The 9,642-nt window shown below is 47.8% G+C and overlaps 6 protein-coding genes across 6 annotated transcripts; all 6 read right to left on the bottom strand.

Annotated features, from left to right (window-relative positions):
* Nucleotides 1-32: 32 nt before the first annotated feature.
* TEOVI_000444200 (mitochondrial carrier protein) lies at nucleotides 33-902 on the bottom strand (the record flags this gene model as incomplete). The annotated part of the gene is made up of 1 exon (XM_067227211.1): nucleotides 33-902. The coding sequence occupies one exon, from the start codon at nucleotides 900-902 to the stop codon at nucleotides 33-35; it is 870 nt and encodes a 289-aa protein (XP_067083312.1).
* A 511-nt stretch (nucleotides 903-1,413) lies between these two features.
* On the bottom strand, nucleotides 1,414-2,022 carry TEOVI_000444100 (uncharacterized protein; the record flags this gene model as incomplete). The annotated part of the gene is made up of 1 exon (XM_067227210.1): nucleotides 1,414-2,022. The coding sequence occupies one exon, from the start codon at nucleotides 2,020-2,022 to the stop codon at nucleotides 1,414-1,416; it is 609 nt and encodes a 202-aa protein (XP_067083311.1).
* Nucleotides 2,023-3,188: 1,166 nt separating this feature from the next.
* TEOVI_000444000 (Putative intraflagellar transport protein C3) lies at nucleotides 3,189-4,889 on the bottom strand (the record flags this gene model as incomplete). The annotated part of the gene is made up of 1 exon (XM_067227209.1): nucleotides 3,189-4,889. One exon carries the CDS (start codon nucleotides 4,887-4,889, stop codon nucleotides 3,189-3,191), a length of 1,701 nt encoding a protein of 566 aa, XP_067083310.1.
* Nucleotides 4,890-5,348: 459 nt separating this feature from the next.
* TEOVI_000443900 (uncharacterized protein) lies at nucleotides 5,349-5,573 on the bottom strand (the record flags this gene model as incomplete). Its single annotated transcript, XM_067227208.1, has 1 exon — nucleotides 5,349-5,573. The coding sequence occupies one exon, from the start codon at nucleotides 5,571-5,573 to the stop codon at nucleotides 5,349-5,351; it is 225 nt and encodes a 74-aa protein (XP_067083309.1).
* Nucleotides 5,574-6,079: 506 nt separating this feature from the next.
* On the bottom strand, nucleotides 6,080-7,060 carry TEOVI_000443800 (actin-like protein, putative; the record flags this gene model as incomplete). Its single annotated transcript, XM_067227207.1, has 1 exon — nucleotides 6,080-7,060. One exon carries the CDS (start codon nucleotides 7,058-7,060, stop codon nucleotides 6,080-6,082), a length of 981 nt encoding a protein of 326 aa, XP_067083308.1.
* Nucleotides 7,061-8,180: 1,120 nt separating this feature from the next.
* Nucleotides 8,181-9,290, bottom strand: TEOVI_000443700 (START domain containing protein, putative; the record flags this gene model as incomplete). The annotated part of the gene is made up of 1 exon (XM_067227206.1): nucleotides 8,181-9,290. The coding sequence occupies one exon, from the start codon at nucleotides 9,288-9,290 to the stop codon at nucleotides 8,181-8,183; it is 1,110 nt and encodes a 369-aa protein (XP_067083307.1).
* Nucleotides 9,291-9,642: the final 352 nt, after the last annotated feature.

Genomic DNA, 9,642 nt, shown 5'->3' with positions numbered 1-9,642 from the left:
CCCCCCCCCCCGCTTCCCGCTTTACAATCCTTTTACCGTTCCTCCATGAACTTCTTGGCCGTTTCATATGTGATCATTGACAGGGCACCAGCAGGAGCGGTACACATAACTCTCGCCGTAACCCCGGCAAAGAAACCTTTGGTGCCACGATTGACTAAGACATAGCGCACCGCATCGGGGATATTCTTTCTAAGACCGAGTTGCAGCTGAGTCTTTACAACGTCTAACGGTGACGAGACAATAGAAGCCACACTGCCTGCCAGGAGGCCCCCGGTTATGTAATCTCCCGCAACTTCCGTTTCCCTATTGCGCCGCTCACCACCCAAGTATGCAAGAAACCCCTCATAAACTAACCAGTAGGCTGAGAAATGTGGAATGTTCATTAAAATAGTGGTGGGCAAAGAGAGGAGAAGGCACCGCACGCCCCCTTCCGCAACTGCACATTGACCACACTGAAGCGATGAGGCAAACTTCCGGCTCCCGTCCATCTGCATCCGCTGCTTGATAACATCAAATGGGGTGGAAATGGTGTCATGAGCAGCGACCGCACAACTGGCAGAGACCGTTATAGACACTGTGGAATCCTCACCAAAGACACGCTTCGCAGCCTCATATGTGCTGTAATATGCACCATGCGCTGGAACGGCAGAAACGATGATGGGCGCGAATCCGCGGTAAAGATGTGCAAGTCGCTCATTCCGCGAAATACGCTTTGCCGCTAATATGACATTCGTCGAGTCCCCACTCTGAACCCGTGTCTTCAAAGTGTCAAACGGGAACATAAAGAAATGTTCCACAAAACCGGCGAGGCATCCCGCGACAATTTCGCCAGTATCGACGCGCAGCGCAAGCGGCGACTCGCCCTCCAGGCGACCTGCAGCGGAAGTGCCCTCGGAAACCATGACACTATTCTTATACGCACCCAATACGGCGCGGCCCTGGTTGCTACAATAAAACAGAAGCAAACATCAGCAGATAATACACACATCACCGCAGCCAAGCAAAACAACGGCAACACGGGGAACGAGCGAGAGAAAAGAAAAAAAAGAAAAGATGAACAGAGGCAAGAAATGAACGTGGAGTGGTGCATGGAAGACAAAAATATGCAAACGTCTGCGACGACGCTTTCGTGAAGACGCATATGGAAACAAAATAGAGGGGTAATGACGCATCAGCGACAGTACCACGACAAGAAAAGGAAGGGGGTAACTGTACCAACAATAATAAAACAAAAAAACAGATATACACAGAAAGAGAGGGGTTGCTAGCGGACAAGTGACTGCCTTAAATCAAAAAAATATAAAAGAGGGGGAGTACTGTACCACAAGTACCCTCAAACTCCTCCCTGCTTATCTCACCGTCCAAAAGTGGTGCACCTCACATACTCCCTTCCGCAACTCTTATTATTTTCCATCACCTCTCCACCTCACGACACGGAACACCCATTGCGACAAGAGCCGATACGATCATCCGCGACGAAATAAAACCCGACACCCTCGATCCATCACGAGTGTTTGATATGAGATGCATCCCAACGATATGATCCCCAAACTGATCCACAACCGGCGATCCGCTGGAGCCTGTTGTACTCACCGTCCCGCGAACCACGCAGTTGCCACGATTAACTTCAATAACAGTACCTGGTGACACGATCGTATCATGAGGCCATTTTGTTGACAGCCATACGGTTGCCACACGCGCTCCAACAGGGGGCTGAAACCCGCGTAGTGGCACCCAGTTCAAATCTGCACTAACCCACAGCACGAGCAAATCATGCACTCGGTCCTTTGAGACATATGCCACAGTAATTTCCCCCTCACTGGCCCCATCCAGAAGGTGAAGATCACCCACATCATCCTTGAGAGAATTGAAGTGATGCCCTGCTGTTATGAGAATGCGAGGAGCTATTGCAATGCAGCTTCCAAGGAACTCATCCCGAAAATACAAGGGATAAATGCCTGACAGAACAGCATCAGACGGGTCAGATGATGCGGGAGGTCCAGTGAGTCCATGACGAATCATTTCCTTCGTCCCCCACTTCTCCCACACACGTACAGTTTCCTAAATGTGAAGAAAAAAAAACAAAAAAAGGAAAGGAAAGAGAAGAAAAACGGAAACAAGGGGACGAACCCCCCGCGTGTGACATATGAGCGAAAAACAAAAAGAAAAAAGCGAAAAAGAAAATAATGCGCCAGAGAGTAAACGTTTGCAAAGTGGGGGGGAAAGAAAAGGGATGAAAAATGCGGCTCCAGCGAAGGTAAGTGTGAAACTGCTCTACGAAGCGTAGACGTTAACAACGAAGAAACCCTCTTCCACACACACACACACACACACACACACACAGATTCAATATTAAGCACCAACAGAGAACAAAGGGGAGTACATAAAAGGGAAAAGTAGATGTTTATCCCTTTCCCTCTCATCAGATATAAACAAACACAGAAGGAAAAAAAAAAAGAAGCAAAATAGGCGTGTACTAAACCGCAAAACGGCAAAATATTCACTTCTAACCACACCTCGAAAAACTTGCGGTTATGATCCTCTTCCCCCTCCCCTTCTCCCAATTATATCTCTTCTCTCAACTTGGGCCCTTTTTTTTTTTTCGTTTCCGCCGCTGTTTAGGTGTGGTATTGTTTCCCTCATCGAAAAATGTGGTAGAACAGAAATTCTCTATAAATGAAAGGTAGGTAACGCATGTAAGTTTGCATATCCTTTGCGGGTTTTTGACTGCACAGTATCATCACGTAAAGGAAGAGAAATGAGGAAGCAACAAAGAAAGGTGTGTTCGAATATGGTGAATCATAGTACCCATATAAAAAACAGGAAGGAAGAAAGGAGAAACGAGAGTAGGCGTAGAAAAGGTGTAAAAAAAAAAAGAAGGGAGGGAAGGAGGGAAAACAAGTGAAGCAAATGGTACGTCACATGGCTCTATTCCACACACACGTACCGAAGCAACGCGATGACTTGCCTCATTCCTGCTTGATCCCATGTATCTTCTCATCTCTGTGCCTTACAAACACACCGAGGACCACACATCAATACCCAATTAACTCCCTAGTTTAACAGATCCTTCATTTGGCCAACGTCTCAATTCCACATAAAGAGGACACGACACGAAGTGCGGTAAAAAAAAACTTCAGCAAGATAGCTAACTGACCAACGAAGATATACCCCGCCTCCATCCCACATCACTTCTTCTTCAATTTGCTCTCCTTTACCCAGTCCTTAATGACCTTCAGAATACTTTCAAATTGCTGTGAAACCTTCGGGTCATTGGCATGCTGCTGCACGCTCATATCTAACATTTTCATAACGTCAAATAACGAATCTGCCGGCTCCTGCCCAGCGAACACCTGCTGGAAGACACCAATGCAGGCCCCTTTCTTCCCCTCAATATACTCAGGAGCGCTGTCAAGACGCTCAAGAACATCAAACGCCTTCGCAGCATAGTAAAAGGCACACACCTTGTAGCAATCGTTAGCCATGAGTTGAAGAATATTAAATGACTCGGCGCTGGTCTCCATCTTGAGGTAAATGTCCCAAGCCCGCTTTGCATGCTTGTTCATGATGTGTGCGCGCATAAGCCAACTCATGTAGCTGAACTCCGCTTTGACCTTCTCCGAACGCACTGCTGTGAGTGATTCCTCCGCCTCAGCAAAGCTCCCAGTTGCAGCGCATGCAATACCATGAAGGTATAGAAAAGTGTCATCATTCAAGAAGTAGGGCTTAATGGAACGTAGGTAAATGAGCACATTGGGGAAGTCGCGCAAGATGAAGAAATACGAAGCCATGCATTGCCGACCTGGAATTGTATCGCACTCGGACTGTGCAGATCCTATGAGGTTAAAGTACTCACGCGTAGTCTTCAAATGCTCCTCTGAGTCCAACTTCTGTCCAATGAAGGCATTCACAACTGCTTTCAAAATGTACTCCGTTGAAGCCACAGGTTCAAGATCCTTAATCAGTTCATAGGCCTCCTCAATCTGCTCATGGCGCAGGTGATATATGACGAGATTCAGCCGAGCCTCTGGCACAACGTTGAGCAGTGGCGGAAGCACCTGAAGGGCGTCCTCGCCATTACGGAAGACAACCAAGTTATGCTTGACAATATCATTTTCTACATTGTAGGTGGAGCGCTGCAGGTCGATCAGCACACGCAGTTCCGCTTCAGCCGCTTTGCCATTGTACAGCCTGTAATGATTGCAGGACTTGAGATTAATGGCGGTGGCACTATTATTGTGCGATTGCAAATACACATTAAGCACTTCGAGACTAACATCATAATAGTCCATCTTGTAGTAGCACATGGCCACGTAAACGTTCAGTGCGATGTACTCGCGGGTTTCGAGAAGTATGCGCTTATACACATCGATTGCCTCCTGGAAGTGACCGCGATAGAAATGAACAGCACCCAGCGATAGTTGATCCTCCACCGTTTCCTTCAGCTTCTGGTGATAGACAAGCAACTTGTCCTCATCATACGTCTTCTGAGCAATGTGAAACAGCAAGCGTGTCTGCAGTGAACAGTCCGGTCCCTTCAACGCACATTCCTCCGCCTCTGCGTAGGACCCGTTGACAAAATGGCAGCAACCCATGTGAATATAGTGCATTGGATCGCATCCATCAAGCGACAAGAGCTCCTTATATACATCGAGAGCTTTGGATACGTCATTCATGTGAAATGCACTGTAGGCCAACCATGGGTTAATGGGGAGATCTCCCACTGGCTGGTTTGTTGTCTTATAAAACTCGAGAACGGTTGTGGCCTTGGAGAAGTCGCGTTGTTGCAGCGCTTCCTCAAGCTGATCAACAACAGATGTCTTTGTCTGCCCCACCTTCTGGAGAGGTGCGGCATTCTTACGCTTCACCCTCCCACTTGTAGACAGCATCAGTCCGGTTCGTATTTATTAAGTGTAAATCCTTTATCTGCTGAATATCTCTACTATATCTTCCCCTTTATCCCCTTCACGATTTTTTTTCTCTTCTTACCTCGGTTAACTTTTGCTTTTTTTTTTCTTCTTAGCTTGCTTCCGCCCTCGCTTTTCCTCCCATGATGTAACGGAGTAGAGAGGTCGCAAGCACGCAGGGCGAGTTAGAAACAACAACAAAATTAAAAGAGGAGCATCAGTCACCGTAACGCAAAGGTTGTCACGCAACACAATGAAACCTTGGCTCAAACAGTTTCCCAGCAAATTAATATATGCATATACGTACCCCTGCGTACGTGAGTGGATGAGTGAGAGTGAGTAAGTGTGCCCGCGAAGAAAAAAAGAAAGGAAAAGAATAACACAGAGCCATGGGTGTCCCCCTGCTCTGCGCAAACGATGACACATAAGCACGGCCCTTCTTCAGTGTGAACTCTCCTTGTCACGCTTCTCCATGGCCACATGCACACGGTCCGTTGCATAACTCCGCATACTGCCGCCACATACACACACCGTAAAAGGAATAAAAGCCAAACCGCAGTAGCGCCCAATCAGTTCGTGGTCGCTCATCCGGCGCAAATTCATGCGCCCACGGGCCAATTCATAACGGGCACGCAGACGCCGCCCCAGTCGTGCAAGAAGCCGCATTCCATAAAAATAAACGGAATGTGCAGCTTCAAAAGGGAAGGAGAAAGCCCACTACTAGTATGCTGAAGTGGTCCCGTACACTACACCGCACGGGTGATAAAGGAAGGGCTTATGTGTGAACACGTCAGTTTGACGTGCACGTGTATGCGTGTGTGCGTATGCGTGTGCGATCGAACGGGTAGTCTGCCTATTTGGTGGTTCGTTCCTATACAGGTTCCTGTTTGAATGCGTAAATGCAAAGTGATAAATTAAGTAAAGAATCTCAACGGGGCGCAAGGCGTAACGGATCAAATAACAATATCAAAACAGCTCGAGGTGGTGATGGCTTGCGTACGCATAGATATGTACGCGGCGATATGTGAAGAAAGGGAACGAAACGAAAGAAGGGTTACACACAAGCACCCTCACATGCATAAAGGTGGATATGCATATGCACTCACTGACTGGTCCGCACGCCAAACAAAGAGAAAAGGCGTATGTGAAGGGACCTCGACTCCACGCGTGTCTCAAATAATCTTGGGCCGTACGCAGTAGTGCGGCCCTTCCTCCACGTACTCCTCAACCGTAACACACATCTTTTTGAAGGTGCTCAACTGGGAAAGAATCGCCCCGCCACAAACAGCAGCGTGAGCCGGATCCTTCACGGCGATGTATTGCGGTCCTTCTCTCTGCGTAACTGTGAGAGCATGTGTCATTGCTTCCCCAAGTACTCGCCCCACTCCCGTCATGCCTGAGGCTGCTCCAACAAGTACCCAACGATCCAGCGATGGGCACTCCAACAACGATTTTTGGTACATGTGCCGCAGAGCGTTTGGAGCGCTGGCTGTCGGTGCATTGTAAAGAAGTGCCTCACCCGCTTCCCGACATACAGACGGGCTGAGCGTCATTGGAAAGGTGCTCCCATCAGGAAGTGATATCTGTCGGGACACTGCAGGAGGCTCATCGCCAACAAAACATACCGTTGACTTGAGCGCGAGAAGCACCGGCTCACTGGCCTGCGGAATATGGCGGCGCAACACCGTGTCGGTATTCTTCGCTCCAACAGAGCGCACATCCTCGCCTAAAAATGACTGCGGAAACCCGTTCACCACCGGGACCGCGCGAACACCCCCATAGCCCACATCCACACAAACACCCGTCGTTTCTCCCGAGGAGAAAAGAGCCGTCGAGACGCTGTCCACTAGCGAAACGCGCTTAGCACCAAGGCATTCAAAGCAGCACTTCAGAAGCAGCTCGCGTTTCCTCCGCGGTAACCATGTGTCCGTCAGCAAACATAGCGTGAGCGCAGACCCAGCGGGGCATGTGTCTGAGATCAACTCGGCAACATGTCTGCCGAAGAGCACAATGTCTAGCGAATCATTAGCCGCGAAAGCTTGAGTTGGAGCCTCGTTAATATTGAACTCAAAGGCAGAGTTCTTATCAGCCTTTGAAATGCAGGTATGCTTCACTGTATGTGATCCATAATCAATTACACATGTAGCGTCCATGTGATACTGAAATATATATATCGTTTATTAGGGGGGGAATGAAACTGTGCAACACGTTCAATGAAGGGGGAAATGGAAAAAAGGATATGCATAACGAGGCGCAAATGGGGTAACGTACAATAAAAGACATGCAAATGATGTCCACAACCACCGCACCGGCACTGAACATCAACTTAAGCGGGCTTACAACGGAAAAAAAAACGGGGAAGGCGAAAGACCATGGGGGGAAAGAAGGAAGAAAAGTGACAACGTGAAGCTGCTGCATGCATTTTATTACACAAGAGCGTGTGCGGGTGGATGCGTGTGTAATAGACTGAGGCGGCTACTGAACTGTAACAAAAATCTTCACCAATTCCTCCCACCGACTTCACCTGCAGGGGGGTGGAAAGGGAAGGGGAAAGGGGAAAGAGCCGCGGTTGCGGACTCAGTACGTAAACATCATATAAAAATGAGCCCCAACTGGGGAAGAAATAGAAAAAAAAAATGATAACAACAACAAATGAGAATAGTGACGAATCTCAACAGGTACACACACACATATATAAATATATATATATATATATATATATACGTGAAAATAATGTAGCGATAAACCCTCCCAAACATAAAGGCATGACAACGGTAAAAAGAGGAGAGCCACCTCAACCCCAGTCACTCAGCGCTGTTGTTATTGTTAACCGTTTGCCATCGTTGCACCTTTGCTTCATCCCTTCCTTTCTTTTTACCTTTTTTTTTCCTTTTCCGTCTCTCTCTCTCCTCGTCTCTCTTTGCTCTTGCTCCCTAAACATCTTGTGGGCGCTCCACTTCACTGTTTCTTCTCTTTTACCTCACATCCAACAGGGAAGGTGAAAGTTCAATCACCCCTACTTTGGATCAAAAAAAAGAGGGGGAAAGGCTGCGCGACTTTACAGTTTGCACAGTCAAACATATTTCCTCCTATTGACGCGGCAAACAATGGTCATACGGAAGTAATTAGCAATACATACCTCCAGAAGCAGTTAGGCATTGCAGTGCAAACGCCCACATACCTCAAAAAACGAAAAAAAAAAAACATGAGCGTATAGAACAGGTCGTTTAGGTTTACGTAGAGAACGGGGAGCGATGGTCCTCAAATATTATCTTAATGGGGAGATGTACGCCGGACACCATCAACAAATACACCAACACGGGACGTATATTCCGCAACGGCAGGTGCCCTTCCCTCAACAATGAACGTATCATCAGCAACATTCGCCAATCGGTGCATGATGTCTTTGTACTGTTGAACTACTGGCGAATCCCCTTCTGCCGTCGTGGGCGTAGCGCTTTCAGCCCCAACACACCGCCCCGTCAAGCCTTCACAAGCGGGAGAGGAATACTGAGAACCCGCTGCAAGGGATGATTCCTCCATTAATGACATCACACGCTCACCATCACGGTTTACGGTTCCCTCCCGCGTGTCATTAAGTCCCACATTAGCTCCTGATGTCGCTGCCTCTTCCTCCCCAGGGTAGTTAAAAGTACTACTCCAATTCATCTTGGGTGTACGCCATGGTAACTCCTCGCGTGGGCACTTGCCATTCTTTGCGAAATATTCACCATATTTCAACGCACACTTCTGCAGTTGGTTCATCACCTTTGGAACGATACGTGTTGTGGTGAAGTTTATAACACTGTGCGGAATAGAGCCGCATGGATCGCTGCAGGTGATATACGACAGCAGGCAGCCCCCATCGCCAAATGGTTGTATAAGGTAGCCGGTAATGATGGAGCGGGCGCGAACAAATTGTTTCTTTTCCGGGCAGTTCGGGTGTTTGACGGAGTGGTTGAAGATGACGAACTCACCATTGGTGAACTCCATCCACGAGCGAAGGTTGCAAAAGTCGCGGTTCTTTAATGGCCACGGCAGCTTTACGGCATAGTAGCCAATATCATTGTGTGGGCTCAAGGTCGCGATATTTTTACCTTCCAACATGTTCTCATCCCATGTCGCGCGGTATCCCGCATCGTGTAAGGTGTCGTAAAGATCTTCACACGTCACTCCTGGCATCTCTCGCTTCACACGCACGATATTAATTCCCGTGCTTTTGTCCTCAGGTGGCCGCGTTTCCACAAGCGTGTGAGAGTCGGAGTATTGCTTCGTCCATGCATTTGTTGAGAGGACCAACTCCTTAAACTTACGGAAATCGCGCAGTACCTGAAGTCTATACTTCTCTCCAGCAGACTCAACAAACACATCTTCTGTCGACATTCTTATTAACAAAGACACACTCTCAATCACACGTACCTTAATGATATGGTAATAAGTCCTGGACAACCCCAGAGAGAGAGAGGGGGGTAAGTAACAGAATTTCACGAGAGAAAGATCTGCTTTTCTTTTTTTCTGCACCGCTTCCAGCCTTCGGTTTTCTTCCTGAAGTCTCCTGAGTTAAACAATAAAAGTAAAAAAAGGTGCAAAAGCAGGGGATAAAAAAGAGGAGAGCATTACCTGTGCGGTAAATATATAACAATCTTGTGCTCGAATACAGGGAAAGAGAATCGAATACCGCCGCATAACAACAACCACATCAACATCAACGATGTCAGCAAACTGCACACGAACT

The sequence above is a fragment of the Trypanosoma equiperdum genome, assembly GCF_001457755.1.
Source record: "Trypanosoma equiperdum strain OVI genome assembly, contig: ctg_904, whole genome shotgun sequence".
Lineage (NCBI taxonomy): Eukaryota > Euglenozoa > Kinetoplastea > Trypanosomatida > Trypanosomatidae > Trypanosoma > Trypanosoma equiperdum.
This window is presented reverse-complemented; position numbering and strand designations above follow the sequence as displayed.